The following is a 23429-nucleotide window of genomic DNA, read 5'->3' as shown; positions in this document are numbered from 1 at the left end:
CCCATTCCCTTACTACTTAACATTTCCCCTGACTAACCTACACATCCCAGAACATTATGGGCAATTTAGTATGGCCAATTCACCTAACCTGCACATCTTTAGACTGTGGGAGGAAGCCGTAGCACCCAGAGGAAACCCACACAGACTCAGGGAGAATGTGCAAAGGGTGGCATGGTGGCTCAGTGGTTAGCACTGCTGCCTCACATCACCAGGGTCCCAGGTTCAATTCCAGCCTTGGGTGACCGTCTGTGTGGATTTTGCACATTCTCCCTGTGTCTGCGTGGGTTTCCTCCCACAGTCGAAAGATGTGCAGGTCAGGTGGATTGGCCATGCTAAATTGCCCATAGTGTTAGGTGCATTAGTCAGAGAGAAATGGCTCTGGGTGGGTTACTCTTCGGAGAGTCGGTGTGGACTTGTTGGACCGAAGGGCCTTTTTCCACACTGTAGGGAATCTAATCTCAATCCACACAGACACTTACATGAGGCTGGAATCAAACCCAGGTCCCTGGCGCTGGGAGGCAGTAGCATTAACCACCGGGCCACCTTGTTATTTTAAAAGTATTTAAGTCATCCTAATCTTCTGTAAACAGAACTCACGTCGAAAACCAAATTGTACTCAGGGCAAGACAAGCCGTTATAATGGCTGATGGATACGAACTGATCCCTGATCTCTTTTTGTGTCAGGCCAGAAATGTGAGAAAAATATAAAGTGGTGAAGGAAAAGGGAGGTAGGTCACCAGGACGGACAGGATGGAATTCCCGAAAATTAACAAGGAAATTGCTGAGGGGGGAGGTTCGGTTCAGAAACTTCAATGTTTCTTTTCGACTAAGTTGGGTCATGTGCATTCGGAATGTTGGAAGGTGTGAGGAAAATCTATGGGACTTCGAGGAGTCAGCAAAGATGACAAGGGAGCACAATAAAGAGAATAACGTGGAGCACACTGTAGCTCTGACTATAACAAAAAGGCCAGAGGTGAGTTCTGTCATGAGTACAGTAATGTGTGAGGGAGATGAGAGGTTCCTTTTGTCGAAAGGGAAAGTGACTCCTTTCCTTCAGGTGAGGTCGCTAAACCATTAACTATATTAAGAGATACAGGGACAACACAAACCCTTTTACTGGAGAAAGGATTGCTTTTCCTCCAGTGAGTTTGATGGGAGCCAAAGTTAACAATATTTTCCTGTTTCATTATATAAAATAAATTGGAAAGTGCTTTATCAGGAGACGTACTTATTGGAGTCGTAAAGATATTACTGATTGAGGGAGTAGACTTACTGCTGGAGAATGATTTGGCCGGACTGAAGGTAATAGTTTTGCTCAGAATTACAGAATACCTAAAGGAAGTTCAAAAGACAAAATAATTATGGATCAAGTTCTTGGTAACTTTCCTTTGAGTGGAGTAACTAGAGGGATGGTTAAACAAAATCCATCCAAACGGGTTGATGAGACCCCAAAAGCAAGTACAAGGATAGCTGAAACATTCCAGAGAGGTGAAGATATTGCAGGTGGAGTGCTGGGTTTGACATCCTGAGTTACAGACCAGAAAACAGATCCTGAATTAAACAGTGCAGCCAATTCATACTGAGGCAGAGGCTGAAGGAGCTCCAGTGTGTTATTATCTTCAGAATGCAGTACCAGTGAGGAAGTGGAGGCTGTATCTGGAGGATGGTTAGTTGTACATCAGATAGTGACACCACAATTTTGTAAAATGTGTCATTATGTCAAGTTGGAGGTAAAACTCAATTCGTGATTAAACGAGCACTCCGATTCTTACACCAGTTTATAAGGAACCATTCGGTCATGTATTGGTGGGTTTTATAGGACCATTACTGAAATCAAAGGCTAGAAGTGAATATTTTCTTATCATTCTGGCTGTGACAACTGGATTTTTAGAGACTATTCTCTTTCAAACAATCAGAATTGCAGTGGTAGTGACAAACACTCGCAGAGCTTTTCATTGTTTGGGTCCACCAATCCCGAAGCACAATTTAATCAAGGATCAGACTTCATGACAAAACGTTGTCACGGTAACATCAGTAATTTGGGGATTAAACAACAAAAATTGACTGTGTACTATCCACACACCCAAAGTGCTTTGGACACAGATTACTGAACTCTCAAAATCATGATCGAAACCGATTGTAATGAGAGTCCAAATGATTGAGACAAAGGCTGAGATTTTCTCTTCTCAAAAGGGTTAACAAGAGCATGTAGAGTTACATGGAACAGCACAGCACAGCACAGCACAGCACAGCACAGCACAGCACAGTACAGCACAGGCCATTCGGCCCTCAATGATGTGTCAACTTTTTATCCTACTTTAAGATCAAACTGACCTGCATACCTTTCATTTTGCTATCATCCATGTGCCTATCCAAGACTTGCTTAAATGTCCCTAATGTTTCTGACTCTTACCACCACTGGTACATTCCAAGCACCCACCACTCTCTGTGGAAGGAATCTACCTCTGACATCTCAACTAAACCTTCTTCCAATTACCTTAAAATTATGCCTCCACATGATAGCCATTTCCATCCTGAGAAACAATCTCTGGGTAACCACTCTATCTATGCCTCTCATCATCCTGTACACCTCCATCAAGTCACCTCTCGTCCTTCTTCACTCCAATGAGAAAAGGTCTCGATCCCTCAAAGAGATGCCCTTTGGTCCAGACAGCATTCTGTTAAGTATCCTCTCAACCTCTCAAAAGCTTCCACATCCTTCTCTGGGATGGGGCCGTCACTGGCTGTAAAGCACTTATTGTCCATCCATGGTTTCTCTTGAAGTCTTTGGTACAACTGAATGGCTTTGTAGGCCATTTCAGAGGGCAATTGAGAGTCAAACATAGTGTGTGGATCTGGATTCACATGTCAGCCAGACCAGGTAAGGATTGCAGATTTACTTCCCTGAAGGACATCAGTGTATCAGATGGGTTTTTCTGACAATCAACAATGTTTCATGGCCATCGGTAGATTCTTTGTTTCATTTTTTTAATTGAATTCAAATTCTACCATCTGCCATGCCAGGGTTCAAACCCAGATCCCCAGAACATGAGCTGAGTTTCTGGATTTTGTAACAATCCCCAAGTTATGGTTTGGTTCTTTATTTTTATTAGTTGTTTCAGAACCACAACTCCAAAGAAATGTTTCAGGATCAACTTGCTGACCTCCAGTCCTCACATCTGTAGTGATTGGAACCAGGTTGATCTCACTGACCACCAGGTCCTTGATTGGGATTGTTAACCCAGGCCAATCAGGAGAACCCTGGCTGACTTCGGAGATCAGAAGCTCCGAGCTGGTTGGCCACAGCCTGTGTACTGTGCACAGGGAACTAAAGGGTGACTCAGTGACGGGATCCCGGTCTGTCAGCAGTCATTGCCACATCATTAATTACCGACCTGGCCCTTGTGGCATCCCCCACATCCAATTCTATCCTGGTTTTACCGAGGGCTATTCCTGAACTAACCCGCCACTCACCGGAAAACCACTGAAAGTCTGATATCCCTTGTGCCCACAACATCCTGTGGTCAGATGGGTCAGCCAAAATAATGAACTTATGATGGACAATAACAAACTTACCATGGAATTACAAAAGATGGACAATGATTAAAGCCTGCTGGGAAATCGAACCCAGTCTTGACTAAAGTGACTGTGCTCATCCACACGCTGCAGGATCCAGACAGGCTGCAGCTGCTCACAGACGGTTTACAAACAAACCTGACAGCTACAGACCCTGCAATACCCACCTGAAGTTGGTCTTGAATGGGACAATGGAATGTCCACCCTTGGGACAATTTGGAGCAGGGAGTCATTCAACAGACATGGAGGTGCCTAGTACCCTTATTTGGAGGAGGCTACATGCACCCAGCACCTACCATAATGGACACCAAAGGAACACCCTGGAATCAATGTGCCAACACCTGGATGGGTCTGATTGATCAGGGCAATCAAACCTGGTCAATCCATTGGCAGATCCTCAAGACCCTCCCAAAAGGGCAGGATGACTCTGAACGAATAGAATCATTGCAAAACCCCACTCAGCGCGGTAACCCGAGAATAACCACTGAAAGAGAAGACACCTCCAAGACCATCGGAAGAAGAAGAAGACATCACCGTGTGGAGCTCCGTTCCAGTGGGATGGGATACGATCACACCAGGTTAAGCTAAAACACAAGATAGTCTGTTATGGATTTTTTGTTAGTTTATGGTATACTTTATTGTTCTAATATTAATTGTGTTCAACAACCAAATATTTTTGTCTTCCAGTTCTTTTGCTGAATATCAGATTTTAAACACACTGTGTGGCAGGAATAACAAATTGGCACCCCAGATGGGACCTCGATATGTCGTGCCTTTGTTGCTCTGAAATCGAATCCTGTCCGACCTGACACTCCGTGCGATTTTGCCTGAGCCACTTGTTAAGAGGACAGCTGTCCCACACGAAGGTCAGGAGTCCCAAGTGAATCAATCCGAATAGAAAGGTCAAAACCACTGAACTGTTCTTGAAAAGGTAAAGCCAACAGGTTTTTACTTCTAGTCCAGCAAACAACTGGTTCTGTGTGTGTTTGGGGTAGGTCAGGAAAAACACCGAAAAGTCGGGAGAGACCCAGTGGTATTAGGACCAAGAAAGTAACAACAGCGGTACCCTCAGTCCATTCCACCCCCCGATACTCTTTCTGTTTAATTGAAATGGCAAAGACAGGGACCAGAGCAGAGGATTGTCCTGGATGGGAAACCAAACTGAGACAGTATGTCAATAACAAAAAGCGGCTGATTTGGGCAGAATGTTGTTATGTTATAACGGAACCAGGATCCCTCGGGCAGAAGTATTGGGATGATCTTAGAAAAGCTCAAGGGAAGAAGGTTTCCAGACTTAGTAGGTCACAGCGATCATGTGCTGTTTAGGGCAGTTATTAGGGACAGAGCAGGAGTTAAAAATTGTCTGTAAGGAGCTAGAGGACGCTACACATGGAGCAATTTCAGCCCCAGTGTGAGCGAGGATATAGGATACTCAACACGCAGTGTTGGAGAAAGAAGTAAACCAATGGAAGAGCAAATGTCTGGATTTACAAGCTGCAGTTAAAGTACGACACCAGGCAGACACAAGAACATAAGAACTAGGAGCAGGAGTAGGCCATCTGGCCCCTCGGGCCTGCTCCGCCTTTCAATAAGATCATGGCTGATCTATTCATAGCCTCAGCTCCACTTACCCACCCTCTCACTGTAACCCTTAATTCCTTTACTGTTCCAAAAAAAATCTCTTCACTTTCAAAGTATTGATGAAGTCATGTCAACCACTTCACTGGGCAGGGGGTACCCACAGATTCACAGCCCTCTGGGTGAAGATGTTCCTTCTCAATTCAGTGCTAAATCTGCTCCCCCTAATCTTGAGGCTCTGCCCTCTTGTCCTAGTTTCACCCACCAGTGGAAGCATCCTCTCTATTTCTATCAGATCTATTTCCTTCATAATTTTTTATATGTTACTATAAAATCCCTCCTTGTTCGCCTAAATTCTAACGAATTTAATCCCAGTCTACTCAGTCTCTCCTCATAAGCCAACCCCCTCAACTCCAGAATCAACTCAGTGAATCTCCTCTGTGCCCCCTCTAGTGCCAGTGCATCCTTCCTCAAGTAAGGAGACCAAACCTGCACACAGTACTCCAAGTATGGCCCCACCAGCACCTTGTACAGCTGTAACATTACCTCCCTGCTTTTAATCTCAATCCCTTTAGCAATGAAGGACAAAATTTCATTTGCCTTCCTAATTCCCTGTTGTACCTGCAGACTAACCTTCTGTGATTCATGTACAAGGACACCCCGGTCCCTCTGCATAGCAGCATGCTGCAACTTCTCATCATTCAAATAATACTCTTTTTTACTGTAACTCTTCCCAAAAATGGGATGACTTCACATTTATTAACTTTGTATTCCACCTGCCAGACATTTGCCCACTCACTTTAGTATCTCTACAAAGTTTCACAGTCCTCTGCACACTTTGCTCTGCCATACATCTTCGTGTCATCTCAGAGCTTGGACACACAACACGTGGCCCCCAACTCCAAGTGAAGAAGCAGGCAGCTGCAGATCATACCAAGTGTCTGCAGGAAATTGACTAATTAAAATCACAGCTTTCCATTCGAAATGTGATAATGTGCCCATACGGAGAGGTTAGAGAAGAAAAAGAAAAGAGGATAGACTGGGATGAGCTCAGGGAAGACGGTCAACAGTGTACCAGGAGCACAGAGGTTTGGGGTCCATCCCCACCCTTCCCAGAGGAGTCTCCTCCTTCAATGCCCCTAAGAACACTCCCGGTCACACTGAACCCGATAACAACTGAAAGGTAGGTCGGGGACGCTGAAGGACCCACCTCCAATCACATACATCACCCCATTTAACGCTGCACAGTCTGCAGAGATCAGGGCAGCATGGTGGCTCAGTGGATAGCACTGCTGCCTCACAGCACCAGGGACCTGGGTTTGATTCTAGCCTCAGGCAACTGCCTGTGTAGAGTTGGCACATTCTCCCCGCGTCTGCCTGGGTTTGCTCCGGCCTTCTCCTGCAATCCAAAGATGTGCAGGTTCGGTGAATTAGCCATGCTACATTGCCCATAGTGGTCAGGGATGTGTAGATTGGGTGTATATTGGGATGGGGTAAATATTGGGAAGGGGAATGGGTTTGATTGGGTTACTCTTTGGAGTGTCAGTGTGGACTTGTTCAGCTGAAGGGTCTGTTTCCACACTGTACAAAGAACAAAGAAAATTTACAGCCCAGGAACAGGCCCTTCAGCCCTCCAAGCCTGATCCTACTCTATGGGTGGCATGGTGGCTCAGTGTTTAGCACTGCTGCCTCACAGCACCAGGATCCCAGGTTTGATTCCAGCCTTGGGTAACTGTCTGTGTGGAGCTTGCACATTCTCCCCATGTCTATGTTGGTTTCCTCTGGGTACTCTGATTTCCTCCCACAGTCCAAAGATGTGCAGGCCAGGTGAACTGACTATGCTCAATTGTCTATCATGTTCGGTGCATTAGTCAGAGGGAAATGGGTCGGGTTGGGTTACTCTTCGCAGGGTCGGTGTGGACTGGTTGGCCCGAAGAGCTTGTTTCCACACTGTCGGGAATCTAAACTAATTCTAAAGATAGCAAAAAATATTCCTGAATTTGAACCATCCACTGATCCTTTTACATTCTTTAAGAAGGTCAGGCAGCAGAACATTTTACAGGGTCTGAACGAGAGAGAGGAGGTGAAACTTATTGTAATGTGTTTGAGCCAGTCAGTACAGCCCATGATCCCAGCCCCAGCAAATGTAAGAGACAGAGCCCTTATCAACATGAAAAAGCCAATCCTGACAGCAATCGGTTATAACAGAGGGGACCCTGCCGACGGCTTGGATAAGGGTAGGCAAAAGTAAGGGACACACCCAACTGTCTTTGCCGGTCGCTTTGGGTACACATCACAGGGGTTTCTGGAGAGTTAGACAAGGGTCAGTTATCCGAGGCTGACTCAGCTAAGTGGGTGAGGAGTTTAGTTTCCCAGGGCACTAAGGAGAGCAGGAAGGTGTGTGTGAACTTCAATCCTGCAGAGGCAAGACACACTGAGGCATGGTTTCTGAGGAGAATGTTCCGGGTGTGGGAGACTAACCAACCCCGTACCCTCAATGCCAACCTTTGAGGCATCCGCACGACAGTGTCAGGCTTCTGCCTCCCTGATATGGGTCTGTGACACGAAGTAGGATGGTGCAGGTTGGCCACTAGTCAACAGCGAGGTAGGAGGTCGCCCTGTCAAATTCCTTTGGGATATCGAAGATTCCGACACAACTCTGAACACCTCGAGATTTAAAAATATACCCTGGCGGACCACAGGGACTATTGCTTTAAATGGGTTGACTGGTCATGTACAGGAGGCGTACGTTACAGAACCGATAGAATTTAAACTGGGTGATATTACATGCCAGTGTCCTGCTATTTTAATCAACCCGGGAGGGGGGAACCACATACTTGGCATCGATTATCTGATGAGATGTAATTTTAGATTTGACCCAGTGAATGCCTGCAGAGGGCAGTTACCTCCAGCCATTAACAGTCTGTTACAGCAAAGAATACTGGGACCTGTAGCCTCCACTAATAATGTTCACATTTGGCCAATCAGCAAACCAGATGGGTTTAACCATTGATTACAGACAGCTTCATAAAGTCAAACATCCTCCCCCTTCACTGCACCAACAGTAGCCAGCATCCGAGCAGCAGGAAAATTGACGTTTTGGGCAAAAGCCCTTCATCGGCTCTATTTCCAATGAAGGGCTTTTGCCCGAAACGTCGATTTACTTGCTGCTCGGATGCTGCCTGACCTGCTGCGCTTTTCCAGCACCACTCTGATCTAAACTCTAGTTTCCAGCATCTGCAGGCCTCACTTTTGCCACATACAATATGTAAACGACCGACTTGTGTAAACAGAAATAAAGAAGGAGCACATTCAGCTCCGAGGTGAAATACTCGATCTGTTACACAGGCTAGGATGCAAAATTAATCTGAAAAAGACACAAATTCTACAGCCTAGGGTCACATTCTTGTGAATGATAATCACCCACAGGTAAACGGAACTAGACCAAAAGCGATTCGAGACTATAGAATGATTCCCACTCCCCCGAGATGGTCGTGCACTTTGATCCTTCCTTGGATTAGTGGGATAGTGCAGGAACCACATCGATGGGTTCACCATCAAAGCAGCCCCAGTCTCAGAGTTACTGATAAAGAACGCTGCCTGGAATTGGACACCTCAACACACAGAGGCAGTAACTGAGTTAAAACACGCCCTCACAACAGCACCTGCCTGACTAGTTCCCAACCCTGGTTTACCACACGCCCTCGAAGCTGCAGCCACAGACCAGACGATAGCTGCTGTTCCACTGCAAGAGTGACACGGTAGGCAAGGGTCAGGAGCTTATGCCTCCAGGGTCCTACAGCCCGTGGAGCAAGGGCTTTCCATGTGGGAATGGCACCACCACACAGTCTTTTGAGCAGGCCAATACTTTGACTATATTATTGGTTTAAACCCACTGACCACACTGACTAACACACAGCAATCCAGCTCCTGCTGGACGGCCCAATCAAAGATGGCTCAGTGAGCCAGATTCAAGCCACATGATGGGCTCCACTACTTCAGAGTTGGGACATCACGGTCAAACGTACCAAGGTGCCCAGCTTCCTAGCCGATGGCCTGAATTATGGAGGAGACCCACATGACTGCCAAATCATAGCCACGAAACACCCTACAAGCCCTTTTATGACCCAAACAGCAGGGAAAACGGTTAGGCCTGAGACAAGAGAATAACCAAGCAGACACAGCCATCAGAATTTATGTAGATGGAGCCTCCACTGGACAGGATGGCATGGGGATCACCGGCTGTAGGATATACATGACCAACACTCAGGGACAGCTATTGGTTGAATTAACCTGAAAATTACCCAACCATCTCAGTGCCCAGGCTGTGGAACTAGCAGCTGTGGCTTTTGTAGTTAGCCACTCCAACCTGTTTCTCCACCCACAGATATATTTTCCAACAGCATGTGTGTGTGTGTGTGCAACAGCCTCACTGAATTCTTACCACTCTGGGAAGCAAAGGTTTAATTTCTGCCAATGGGAAATCATTACCAACAGCCCCCTTTATTTCAGTACGGACTGCAGTCTGCCTGTGGAAGGCAATACAGTATAATTAAAGTTAAACACCACCACAAGACATCCCCAGAAGGTAACTACAGAGCAGGTGAATTCGCCAAAAAAAGGACTCATGTTGGAAAATGTTGGCAGTTACCCATTGGTGAGCAGGCCAATGCAGTCACTGTAAATCAGACTAATGGAGAAGACCTTAAACAAGAGCAGCATCGTGATGACCCGTTAAAACAGATTGTGGCGGGATTTATCCAGATGCCTCAGCTCGGTGGAAAGATTCCCTGCAAGTACATGACGGGTTAGTCCAAAAGGCAGGAGTCTATGTAGTCCTGACTCAGGACAGGAACCACATTATTTACCAATTCCATGATGGGCGTGGGCACCAGGGAATAGAGGCTGTGACAGAACACTTGAAGAACTGTGTTGGCACACACGTCCAGTGGAAGAGTCCTGGACAAACCTTCAAGTTGACTGTATAGGTCCCCTGCCTCCATGTGAAAACAGATACACCTACATCCATGACATCATAGCCACTTTTATAAAACGGATCGATGCATTTCCCACTGGGGCAAACACAGTGAGAACAACAGCTCAGATCCTCACGCAACAGATGTTCACGAGATGGGGTTTACCCTGCAGTATCGAGTCAGATCAGGGAACCCCATTTCACCAGCCGAGTAATGCAAAATGTGATGACCATGTTTGGTATCAAACAGGAATTCCACATCACTTTTTTTAGACCCCAAACATCAGGTGGTTTCATTGTTTTGAAGTTGGCAAAAACAATAAATTCAAACTCGATTGGGTTTTAGAATCCTGGGGCATAATTTAAACTGATTGGTTAGATTCAAATTATGGTCAAAACAATTGAGGTATCTGGTTTACAGCTAAATGTTACAATAGATGATGTGTGTGGAGGTGCAGGTGAATTTGTGGTGGATATGGAAGTATCCCTTGGGGCCTTGGAGGGAAGTAAGGGGGGAGGTGTGGGCGCAAGTTGGGATACGATAGGCTGTTTAACTCAAAGAAAATATGTAATGTTTAGCACCCACACCTCCCCCCTTACTTCCCTCCAAGGCCCCAAGGGATACTTCCATATCCGCCACAAATTCACCTGCACCTCCACACTCATCATCTATTGCATCCGTTGCACCCGATGTGGCCTCCTCTATATTGGGGAGACAGGCTGCCTACTTGCAGAACGTTTCAGAGAACACCTCTGGGACACCCGGACCAACAAACCCAACCACCCCGTGGCTCAACTCTTCAACTCCCCCTCCCACTCCACCAAGGACATGCAGGTCCTTGGACTCCTTCATCGCCAGACCATAGCAACACGACGGTTGGAGGAAGAGCGCCTCATCTTCCGCCTAGGAACCCTCCAACCACAAGGGATGAACTCAGATTTCTCCAGTTTCCTCATTTCCCCTCCCCCCACCTTGTCTCAGTCAAATCCCTCGAACTCAGCACCGCCTTCCTCACCTGCAATCTTCTTCCTGACCTCTCCGCCCCCACCCCCACTCCGGCCTGTCACCCTCACCTTGACCTCCTTCCACCTATCGCATTTCCAACGCCCCTACCCCAAGTCCCTCCTCCCTACCTTTTATCTTAGCCTGCTTGACACACTTTCCTCATTCCTGAAGAAGGGCTTATGCCCGAAACGTCAATTCTCCTGTTCCTTGGATGCTGCCATACAGACATATACAGCATGGAAACAGTCCCTTCAGCCCAACTCATCCCCGGCAACCAGATATCATAATTAATCCAGTCTCATTTAACAGCATTTGGCCCTTATCCTTCTAAACCCTCCTATTCATACAGGCATCACCCTCTGCATGTAAAAGGTCCCATTTAAATCTTTCCTCTATCCCATTAAACCTCTCCCCTCTAGTTTTGGACTCCCGTACCCTGGGGAAAAGACCTTGACTATTCACCCCATCCATGCCCCACATGATTTTATGAACTTCTAAAAGCTCAGCCCTCAGCCTCTGATGCACCAGGGGAAACAGCCCAAACCTATTCAGCCTCTCCCTGTATTCAAACACTCCAACCCTGGCAACATCCTTCCATATACTTCCTGAACCTTTTTGAATTTCACAAAGTCTTTCTGATAGCAGGGAGATAGAAGTGAATGCAGTATTTCAAAAGTGGCCGAGCCAGTGTCCTGTTGAGTAACAACATGACCTCCCAACTCTTACACTCAATGCACTGACTAAGAAAGGCAAGCATACCAAACATCCTCTTCAGTCCCCTGTCTACCTGTGACTCCACTTTCAAAGAACAAGACCTCTTTGTTCAGCAACACTCCCCAGGACCTTATCACTGAGTGTATAAGGCCTGCACTGATTTGCCCGACTAAAAGGTAACATCTCACATTCTTCTAAATTAAACTGTATCTGCCATTCCTCAGCCCATCGTCCCATCTGATCAAAGTCCTGTTGTACTCTGAGATAACCTTCTTTGCTGTTCAGTATACCACCGATTTTGGTGTCATCTGCAAACTTATTAAACATAGCTCCTGTATTCAAATCCAAATCATTGATATAATCGTGGAACATGAAGCTGTCAGTCCTGACCATGCCTGCGCTATGTTTCTGTAATAGCTGTGATATCCCAGTCTCATCTTCCCAACCATGCCCTGAGTTCATCTGCCTCACATCTCAGTCTGCTTACATTGAAATAAGTGCATGTTAATTGATCAGTTCGATCTTGTTCTCTGCTTTACTCATGCCTGCACTGACTACTTGACTTGTTCCTTTTCCCAAGTGCACCATCTCAGAATGATCTCTTTTCTCACTATCACCCTGCAACCCCCCACAACCCTCACCTTTCACCTCCATCCTGGCTGGCTCCAGTAAATCTCCCCTTCCTGTACAGCTACAACTTGTCTTTCTTATAAAGGACACTTCTACCCCAGAAGAGATTCTAATGATCTGAAAGTTTGTATTCTCCCCTATACCAGCTCCTCAGCCAATCATTTATCTGCTTTATCCTCCTATTCGTAGGATCACTTGCACGTGGTACCAGGAATAATCCAAATATTACTGTACTCAAGGACCTACTTTTTAGTCTCCTGCCTGTCTTACTATATTCTCTCCTCACAATCCAATCTTTTTCTCTTCCTATCTCATTGGTTCTAATGTGTACAACGACCTCCTGTTGGTCCCCCCATTCCATTTAAGAATATTCTGCACCCTCTCCGAGACAGTCTCGACCTTGGCACTGAGGAGGCAAGACACCATTCTGATATCTCACTGCAGGCCACTGAAACGACTATCTGTGCCTCTGACTAGAGACTCACTTGGAACCTGACCTACCCCCCGTTACAGTCGAGCCAGTCTCAGTCCCAGAAAGTTGGCTGTCCGTGCTGCTTCCTCTGAGAGTCCATCACTCCCTACAATTTCCAAAACAACATACTTGTATTTATTGTATTTATTCTTATCCTTTTGCCTTTGAATAGTTATTAAGTTTGGGATGCTGTTCATGCCTTTTACTGTGAAAACTGCTAAAAACGATTTATTCAGCTCCTGGGATGATTATTTCCCAGCCCTTACTCTCGAAGGGGCCTGTGGTCACTCTGGCCCTTTTCTTCCTTTTCAGATATTTGCTCTCTCGCTCTCTTGCTCTCTCTCTCTCTCTCATGATTTTACTTGCAAGTTTACACTCAGAGTGTATTTTCTCTGTCTTTATTACAATTTGGTCATCTTTTGTTGGTTGTTAAAATTTCTTTGGTTTACCATTAGTATTTGTCACGTTATATGTTCCTTCTTTCAACTCGATACTATACTGAACTTCCCTGGTTAATCCTGATTGGCTTATCCACTTCCCAGAATGCTTCTCCTCACTGGATTGTCCCTTTGCTGTGGAGCCATGAACTATTTTGTTACAAGTCTGCCGTTGTTCCTCAGCTGTTTTTGCTGCTAAACTGCTTCTGCAGCCCACTCCAGCCAGTTCTGCTCTCATTCCCTTCGATAAGCTAAGCACAGTTGCTGCCAACCCAAGGTCCTCTCCCACAAACTGAATATTCAATTCTATCATGTTATGGTGATAGATTCCAGGTTATCTTTCACTCTGGCATCATTAAACCTGAATCATGACACATCAAAAAACCCAAACTAAACTGATCCCTGGTTGGATCCACAGCACATTGTTCTCAGAGACTGCCTTCGATATGTCTCGGAATTCTTCCTCATGGCTCCCTCTGCTAATCTGACTATCCCAATATGCATGAAGATTAAAGCCACCCATGATTAATGTACTGCTTCTGTTACATGCCCTTACTATCTGCTGATTTATTCCCGTCCCCACTGTGACAATACTGCTCCTTTGACAAGGATATTCTGTCCTTGGTTTTTTGAGAGGGGTTGTAAACAGAGAAGTTTTAGGGCCTATTTGATTATACATAACAGATACTGCCCTAGGAATCAGCCTTTCAAATTAGAACAGAAAGGAATTATGCAATGAAAGGGAAGCCGCCAGTTATTCCAGCTCAGCTTTTTCTGGTTTGGTTTGGTTTAGCAAGCAGTCAGTTTTATGAGGTTGCTGGACAAAGAAACAGCTCCATGTTGATCCTCTCTCTCCCTCTCTCTCTCTCTGACATCTCTCCTGTGTGAACCAGTGTTTGATTGTAGTTTTTTTGCCAAGAGAGTGTTTATGGGGACGTTTCAAGTATTTGGAAAAGCATCATTCAGTTGCAATCGAGGCGATTGGGTTTTTAAATAATTCTGGGATTCTAAATGTGTTTTTCTTTTGTTCATGTATAAATAAATACTGTTTTGTTTAAAAGTGAGTGGTTGGGCCAGCTGCATCTCTCCTGGATTATCCAATCGACATTTGCTTAAAACAACTCAATAAGTTCGGGTCTGGGCGAAGTTCCTGAAATGTTTTGAGGGGGTGTGGCCTGGTCCATGACACCCACCATATAGCTACTGCTATGGGTCCCATGGATTACTCCCACAACATCTTATTGCCGTTTTTGTTCCTTATGGAAGGAACCATATGGAAGGCTGATCCATACAATGATAGAATTAGACAGGATGGAAGAGGCCCTTGAGCCCATGCAGTCTACACCAACAAAAACATCGCACCCGTCCAACTTTCCAGCGTTTGCTCCATAGCCTTGTATGTTACATAGAACACAGAACAGTACAGTACAGGCCCTTCAGCCCACGATGTTGTGCTGAGCATTTACTTTAATATTAGATCAAAATATCCTCCACACCCTCAATCTCCTGCCATCCTTGTGTTTGTCCAACAATCGCTTGAATATCCCTAATGTATCTGACTTTACTACCAGTGCTTTCCACGTATCCACCAGTCTCTGCATAAATAAACTACCTCTGACATCTCCCCTCTCCCTTCCTCCAATCACCTTAAAATAATGACCCCTTGTGACAGCTATTTCTATCTATGCCTCTCATTACCTTGTATACCTCTATCAAGTCACCTCTCTTCCTGCTTCTCTCCAGTGCAAAAGCCCTCACTCACCCAACCTCTCTTCATAAGACAAGTCGTCCAATCCAGGGAATATCCTGGCAAATCTCCTCTGCATCCTCTCTAAAGCATCTACATCCTTCCAGTAATGAGGCAACCCAGAACTGGACGTAATATTCCAAGTGTGGTCTAACCAGGATTTGTGGCCTCGCAGCGCCAGAGACCCGGGTTCAATTCCCGACTCAGGCGACTGACTGTGTGGAGTTTGCACGTTCTCCCCGTGTCTGCGTGGGTTTCCTCCGAGGGCTCCGGTTTCCTCCTACAGTCACAAAGATGTGCAAGTCAGGTGAATTGGCCATGCTAAATTGCCCGTAGTGTTAGGTAAAGGGGTAAATTTAGCGGTATGGGTGGGTTACGCTTTGGTGGGTCGGTGTGGACTTGATGGGCCGAAGGGCCTGTTTACAAACTGTAAGTAATCTAATCTAATCTAAAAAAAAACACCATATGCCTTCTTCACAATGCTATCAACTTGGGTGGCAACATTGAGGGATCTATGGACATGGACCCCAAGATCCTCTGTTCCTCCACACTGTCAAGACTCCTGTCTTTAACCTTGTATTCAGCATTCAAAGTCGACCTTCCAAAATGCACCACTTCGCATTTATTTAGGTTGAACTCCATCTGCCACTTCTCAGCCCAGATCTGCATCTGCCAATGGCTTGTTGTAGCCTCCAACAGCACTCTACACTCACTACAACACCACCGGCATTGGTAAACCTACTAACCAACCCTGATAGGTCTTCGTTCATGTCATTTATAAAAACTACAAAGAGCAGAGGCCCAAGAACAGATCCCTGTGGAACACCACTGGTCACTGGCTTCTCGGTGGAATACTTTCCATTCACTACCACTTGCTGTCTTCATTCAGCGAGCCAATTTTGTATCCAGACAGCCACATTTCCCTGTATCTCATACCTCCTAACTGTCTGAATTAATCGACTATCAAATGCCTTACTGAAATCCATAAAGACCACATCCACTTCTCGATCTTCATCAATTTATCTCATCACATCCTCAAAGAACCCAATCAGGCTTGTGAGGCATCACCTGCCCCTCACAAAGCCACGCTGACAATCTTTAATCAAACTATGTTCTTCCAAATAGTCCTAAATCCTTTCCAGTAAGTTGCTTACCACAGACGTCAGACTGACAGGTTTGTAATTCCCAGAGATTTTTCTCTTCCTTTTCTTGAATAGAGGAACAACATTCGCCTCCCTCCAATTATCCATTACTACTCCCATGGAGAGTGAGGATTCAGAGATCAATCTCATTCCTTGTTTCCCGTAGTAACCTTGGATATATCTGATCTGGCCCTGGACACTTATCTCTCTTGATGCTTCCCAGAATTTCTAGCACATCCACTTTCTTAACATCAATCTGCTCAAGCCTATTAACCTGGTCCATGGTGTTCTCATTATCAACAAGGTCCCTATATCGAGTGAATACTGAAGCAAAAAACTCATTTAGGGCCTCCCCTACCTCCTCAGACACCAGGCACAAGTTCCCTCCACTATCCCTGATTGGCCCTACCCTCTCTCTGGTCATTCTCCTATTCCTCATCTAAATATAGAATGCCTTTGTATTTTCTCTAATCCTTCCCACCAAGGCTTTTTTGTGCCGCCTCCTAGTTCTCTTCAGTCCATTTTTGAGTTCTTCCCTAGCTACCCTGTAATCCTCGAAAGCTGTGCCAGATCCTTGCTCCCTCAACCTTACGTAAGCTTCCTTCTTCCTCTTGATGAGAAGCTCCTCTTCTCTTGTCATCCAAGGCTCTTTCACCTTACCATTCCTTGCCTGTCGCAGTGGGACAAAGTTATCCAACACTCGCAACAAGTGCTCCTTAAAGAGCCTCCACATTTCTGTTGTGCATTTCCTTTAGAACAGGTGTATCGAGAATGTGAGAGAGAAATGTTTACGCAGTGAGTGCTGACAACTGACAGTCACCAACATCAGCAGAGGGGCGTGTGGAGACAGTCATTGATTTCAGAATTAAACCTGATAGGCCCTTGAAGGAAGTGAACTGGCAGGGCTTGGGGGGTGAATCGAGCAGATGAGTGGGTCTCACCTGGCTTGTTGCATGTGGAGCTAATCAGGACCCAGTGGGTTAAATGACCTCCTTCTTGTCGTCAATCCAATAATTGGCATTGACTGAGGACAAGACAGGGCAAGTACCTTCCAATCCCTTACTGAGTGAGCACATTGTGGAACTTCAGGTCTCATTGGCCAAGAATATGTGAAGTGCCACCTCCCTACCTCTCATTGGCTGAGAATGTCAGAGTGTTGTTACCTTCCCATCCTGATTGGTTCAGAGCCAGTTGGGGGCTGCTCATTGCTGAAGATTGAGAAGTGACTTTATTGAAACTTGCAAGATCCTGAGGGGTCTTGAGGGAGTAGATGCTGAGAGGATGTGGGTGAATCTGAAACTCATTTCACAATAGGATGGAGATGGAGAGAGATTCCCCCTTTCCGAGGATGATTAATTTATAAAGCTGGTACAGCATGGAGCTAATTCCTCCCCCTGCCTCCCCACACATCCCAACACCACCATCCCCTAAAACTCATAGAAGTGGTTGGTGCTGCAGGAAATCTTCAACAGACCTCAATCGAACTGTGTTCATGACATAGGTTATGGTTGGGAATTAGTGAAAGACTATGTTCAGGTTAATATCAGGAATGTTCACCTTCACACAGACACGTGTTCAATCATTGGAATGGGATTTCAGGACAGAGTGAAGGAGCACAGACTGGAATATAGAGCTGGGGAATGAAAAACAATCATTTTTAGTGAAGTTGGGAGGGATATTGGGCCCAGAATGAATGAATTCATGTGGGTTCAGTCCTTTTTCTAATCTGAAAGTATCCCATGAATGAGTAACTCAAAATGAGGGCGTTGAGAGTGAGTGATTTTCATCATGGTGATTCCTCTAGGGAACTATAATAGCCTGGTCCAGACCTGTGAGAAATATGTGTGGGGTGTTTAATTACTCATCTGATTGTGAAGTTGAAAGAAATGGAACAAACTGAATTCAGAACTTCTGGGCACTAACCTCATCCATTCTGATGTTTGTCCTTTCCTCAGCTGCTCAGGGAAATGTCTCAGTGGTGACTGGGACAGAGGGAGATTCAGTTACTTTATCCTGTATCTTCAGGAGCTGGGACTCCCACACCCTGACCACTGTTACCTGGATGAGGAAGGAGCCTTACCAACACATTGTTACATTTCCAGTCCAATCACAGGGAACTTGGACAACTGTACACGGTGGAAATCGGTACGAGCTCATCGGGAACCCAGAGGAGGGAAATGCCTCAACCTGGATAAACCAGCTGAGAGTGAGGGACAATCACACTTACCTGTGTCTGGTGGAGTACAGATCAGAACCTGATTCTCAGTATCTGATCCAGAAGGAGACTCAGGTGTGGGTTTATGGTAAGAAATCATTGACAGGGGACAACAGTTGATGGTATTATCGATGCATGGTTAATCCAACACCCAGGTAATGTTCTGGGCAGAAGGATTCAAATCCTACCATGGCAGATGTGGAATTTGACATTAATAAAATTCCCAAAGTAAGAGTGAAAAGCTGACTATGTGACCACTGTTTGTTGTAAAAACCCATCTGGTTCACTAATGATCTTTTGTGAAGGGAACTGTCATCCTAACCTGGCCTGGCCTACTTGTGACTCCAGACACACAGCAATGTGGTTTATTCTTAACTAATAGGGATGGGTAATAAACGCTGCCCTACCCAATGTCTTTCTCATCCTGTAATTGAATGAATATTAAAAAGTATTCAGTCTGTAGAGGGTGTACAGTGAGACTGTAGCAGGTTGTGCAAATGTTTAATGATTTGGTCATTGAAACTAAAATATTAACCCTGTTTCTCTCCGCAGGTGGGGTCTGGCCTGCTGAGTATTTACAGCATTTTGATTTTATTTCTAATTTCCAACACCTGCAGTATTTTGCTTTTGTGTTTGAAATTTGACTTTTTAAACATTTAATGTAATTTGATGTGTTGATCCTTTTAGGTACATTCTGATGTCAGTATTGAAAGGCATTGACACACTCAGAACATTCAGTCCAATCCCCAAACAACCCAGTTAAACTGACAATGAGATCATCTCCTCGAGCAGGAAGGTGCTGCAGACTAATGGGTCCCTCTTGGTTACAATGAAAGTGTTCACACCTTCATCGGGAATAGATCCATCAGTGCAAACACATTCCCCCAGTTTCTGTCTGACTGTGTGAGGCATCACAGCCACGTGGGACCTATCCTAACCCTGCATTCACACATGGGTTATAAAAGGTGGTGGTGGTATACTGCTACTGTCACTGGGTAACTAATCCAGACACTCATGTCTGGGGCCATGAGTTCAAATCCTACCACAGCAGGAGGTGAAAGATGAATGAAATTTTAAACATTTGGAATTTGAATGAAAAGCTAACCTTATGGTCACATGTGACCACTGCTGATAGTTGGGAAAGCTCATCTGACTCAGCCAGGTCCTTTACAGTATGAAATCTGCCTTCCTTACTTGGTCTGGCCTACATGTAGGGCACAGGACAGGGTGGAATGTTAGATCAGTGCTCAGTAATGGGTGCCCTTGTGTTGGTGAGTCAAGGATGGGTCCAGGAAATACCCTGCAGAATGTTTTAAAGTATCCATCTAACCTTACATTCTGTGTCACAGAATTAAGCGGTTGCCTCCTTCAGGGGTTGTTCTGATCTGCAATGCACGGCCTGAAAGGCCAATGGAAATAAATTTAATAGAGTGATCTTTCAGGCGATAATTGGGTAAGTATTTGGAGGGGAGCAAATTCCTGGTCTGTGGGAAACAGCAGGTGAGAGTGTTGAACTGGTTTGCTCCATTGCAGAACATCCTGTTTGTACATTTAACCTCTTGCTGTGTAACCCTGCTACAGGTTTCACTGCAGCAACATGGAGGTATTCCTGAATAATGCTGTTCTTGCTGTTTTCCAGTGAAGAGGACTGAGCCCACCACTGTATATCTGCCAGTCATTCCAATGCTTCTCATCCTACCCATCTGCTTCATAATCTTCATCAACTTCAGGAACAAAGGAGGTGGGTTCATGGAGAATGAGGTTTAATAAAACAGTATCGTTCTCACATAACCAGAGGGAGGGGTGCACAGGAGATTCACCAGGATGTTGCCTGGGATGGAGCTTTCTTGTTTATGATTTAACATTGAGGATGTTTCACAAGGAGATCCATTTAAACCCATTCCATTGAACTCTGATGGATCACTGTTGAATCTCAATGCGCTAAAATGTCTTTTCATTCACTCCCATTTGACAGAATCATAACAAATCACATCTTTTGCATTCATTCCCACTTTGTACAGACTCTCAAACAGAACAGAAAGGAAGTTGCAGTTCACCACAATAGTCTTGTGTGCTTTATTATTCAAGTGGCTTTCGAGAGTTTGCTGGATAAAGGCATAGACATGGTGGCTCAGATAGTCTGAGTAACAGAGCTATATTTGGGGAGGAATGGTAACATGGACTCCTCTTCTGGCCTGTGCAGAGAGTGCAATGTTCAGGCACTGGTCTGTTTTGGGACTGCCCTCATTACCTGTCTTTGCTCTGACTGAACAAATTGAACAGGCAGGATGTCTTAGGCATATTGAAGGCCTCAGAATCCTGAGCTCAGTTATGTCAGTGCTGAAGACCTTGAGAAGTTAAAATTCTGATCCTTACCTTCATGGCCTCTCCCTCCGTATCTCTCTCAGTTGTATTTTGGCTTCATAGAGAGAAGTTTTGATACAGGAGCAGGAATGTCTTGCTGTAATTGTACAAGGTTTTGGAGAAACCACACCTGGAGTATCTGAGGAAGGATGTATTGGCATTGGACAGAGTGCAATGAAGGTTTCTCAGACAGACTCCTGGGATTTCAGGGCTGATGTATGAAGAGAGATTGGATCGGTTAGGATTACATTCACTGGAGTTTGGAAGAATGAGGGGGATCTCAGGGAAATGTGTGAAATTTCAATAAAACTCAATGAGGTAAATGTAGGAAAGATGTTTCCGATGACCGGGGAGACAAGAACCAATGGTCACTGTCAAAGGATATGGGGTAGGCCATTCAGGAATGACATGGAGAGCAATCCCTTTGGAGTTACTGTGATCCTGTGGAGTTCCCTGCCACAGAAAGCAGTTGAGGCCAAAGCAAGGAATGTTTTTAAGAAGGAGTTAGAGTTCTTGAGGATAAAGTGATGAAAGTGTATGGGGGGAAACATTTCCAATTGTGGAGACAATGTGACAAATTTGTTCATAATTTTACAAAATATTTATAAATCTTTTTTTCTCTTTAGGGTGTTCACAGCAAATCAAGAGAACGACACCTTTGAAAAGGTGAGATAGTCAGTGACTGACACGAGAGTAGTGGTGGAAATGGCCTGAGTCGAGAGTGTGGTGTTGGAAAAGCACCGCAGGTCAGGGAGCATCCGAGGATCAGGTGGATCGATGTTTCGGGCAAAAGCCCTTCATCAGGAAGCCCTCACTTTTGCTGAGTAGAAATGCTCTAGTTCAGGGTTGTATTGAATATCCCCTTTTCATAGACAGAATGCAGCCTCCTGCCGATGAGCTCCGAATGTGTTTTTTCCTTCTTACAAGTTGCTCAAACAGTCACTGGGAAAGTGAGAGGTAAATGACAGGTAAATAATTTCTGAGCAGAGTTGGTCAATTTCTGGCTGTTTGTAAATCTCCAGCTCCAGGTTCATCTGTGATCTCTCGTCTGCAAATCAATCTACAATTCATCCTTGTGTAAAACGAAAGTGTTCCCCATTTTTCTCACAGTGGTCACTTTGAGTTGTAATGGCTGTTTTATGGAGGGAAAGATTGGAATGTTATCACTTGCAGTGAGTGCTGAGGATAAAAGGGACTTTTTTGTGAATCCTACTTTTTCTCCCTTGCCCTCTGAGCAGCTGAATTTCCACTGGGTAGGAATGTGATTTCCTGATCATCCCCCACTTTCCAAGATTTCCATGTTCTGCAGCATCCTCCAAAGTTACAGCAGATGGGAAGCCCTTGCAGGAATTTTCCCCTCATCTCCAACACCCTCCCTCCCTGCCTTGTAACCAGTTGCTCAAAGCTGACCCTTGGGAGCTTTGGTACATTCTGGTACCAAGGCAGAGCTGTTTCTGGTGGTGAATTATTCAAGGGTGACATGGGTGATTTGTGTCCAAATCTGAACATTTTGTTTATTCATTTACCGGTCGTGAGCATCTCTGATTGGGCCAGCATTGACTACCTGTCTTCAGTTGCCCTTGAGAAGGTGGTGGTGAGCTGCCTTCATGAACTGCTCCAGTCGGTGTTCTGGAGGTAAGAGCCACAGAGCCCTTAAGGAGGGATTTCCAAGATTTTGATCCAGCAACAGTTCCCCACCACCTTCTCATGGACAACTAGGAGCAGCCAGACCGACCCATGACCTGTGAGGAGATAAGCAAAAAGATAGGATTCTTGTTACTGTGACCTGGGATTATGCCATTAAACTCCTCTGAATATTAATGTTCCTTGTATGTTTTTCAGGAATGATCCAAGGTCATCCAGCATTCCTCAGCCTAATCAGGCCCAGCAGCCATTGGCCCCAGGTACTGGCTGTACTCGAACTGACCAATCACCATCCATTTCAGACACTGTAACATCGAGTGTGTGAAGCATCAACACAGTGGACAGACATGCAGTGATAGAGTACCACCCTCACTGTACAGTCTGACCACTTTGGACTAACTTTCTTCCCATTCAGTGTGACCCAGTGAAAATCAAAACTTTTCTTTTGGTTTCCTCACTTTTGGTTTGGAACTGTGATTTTAAAGTTGAGAAGTAAAGTTTGAAAAATAGGTTGTTTGACGAAAGATGAGAGAAGCTGAAACTTTATTGCTGGAACAGCACAGCAGGTCAGGCAGCATCTAGGGAACAGAAGATTCGACGTTTCGGGCACATGCCCTTCTTCAGGAATGAGCAGAGAGTGTTCAGCAGGAGAAGATAAAAGGTAGGGAGGAGGGACTTGGAGGAGGGGCGTTGGAAATGTGATAGGTGGAAAGAGGTCAAGGTGAGGGTGATAGGTCGGAGTAGGGTGGAGGCGGAGAGGTCAAGAAGAAGACTGCAGGTCAGGAAGGCGGTGCCGGGCTGGAGGGATTCGGCTGAGACAAGGTGGGGGGAGGGGGGATGAAGAAACTGGTGAAGTCCAAGTTCATCCCCTGTGGTTGGAGGGTTCCCAGTCGGAAGATAAGACGCTCCTCCTCCGACCGTCGCGTTGT

The 23429-nt window shown here is 45.4% G+C and overlaps 1 protein-coding gene across 1 annotated transcript; it reads left to right on the top strand.

The window, feature by feature from the left end:
• The first annotated feature begins 838 nt into the window (after positions 1–838).
• LOC148152020 (uncharacterized) lies at positions 839–23121 on the top strand. Its single transcript, XM_087994115.1, has 6 exons — positions 839–973; positions 9802–9961; positions 18233–18580; positions 20132–20233; positions 21483–21522; positions 22699–23121. The coding sequence occupies exons 1-6, from the start codon at positions 839–841 to the stop codon at positions 22823–22825; spliced, it is 912 nt and encodes a 303-aa protein (XP_087850241.1). The 3' UTR covers positions 22826–23121.
• Positions 23122–23429: the final 308 nt, after the last annotated feature.

The sequence above is a fragment of the Chiloscyllium plagiosum genome, unplaced genomic scaffold, assembly GCF_037043375.1.
Source record: "Chiloscyllium plagiosum isolate Xiang-an unplaced genomic scaffold, Cpla_swu_hap1 HiC_scaffold_2, whole genome shotgun sequence".
In the NCBI taxonomy this organism is placed as follows: Eukaryota; Metazoa; Chordata; class Chondrichthyes; order Orectolobiformes; family Hemiscylliidae; genus Chiloscyllium; species Chiloscyllium plagiosum.
The sequence above is the reverse complement of the archived record's forward strand: the minus strand, read 5'-3'. Positions and strand labels throughout refer to the sequence as shown.

Coding starts and splice junctions, on each gene's coding strand:
- LOC148152020 (XM_087994115.1), top strand. CDS start 839: ATGTGCATTCGGAATGTTGGAAGGTGTGAGGAAAATCTATGGGACTTC. Junction 18,581..20,131: donor GACTCAGGTGTGGGTTTATG/GTAAGAAATCAT, acceptor GCTGTTTTCCAG/TGAAGAGGACTGAGCCCACC. Junction 20,234..21,482: donor CAACTTCAGGAACAAAGGAG/GTGGGTTCATGG, acceptor TTTTCTCTTTAG/GGTGTTCACAGCAAATCAAG.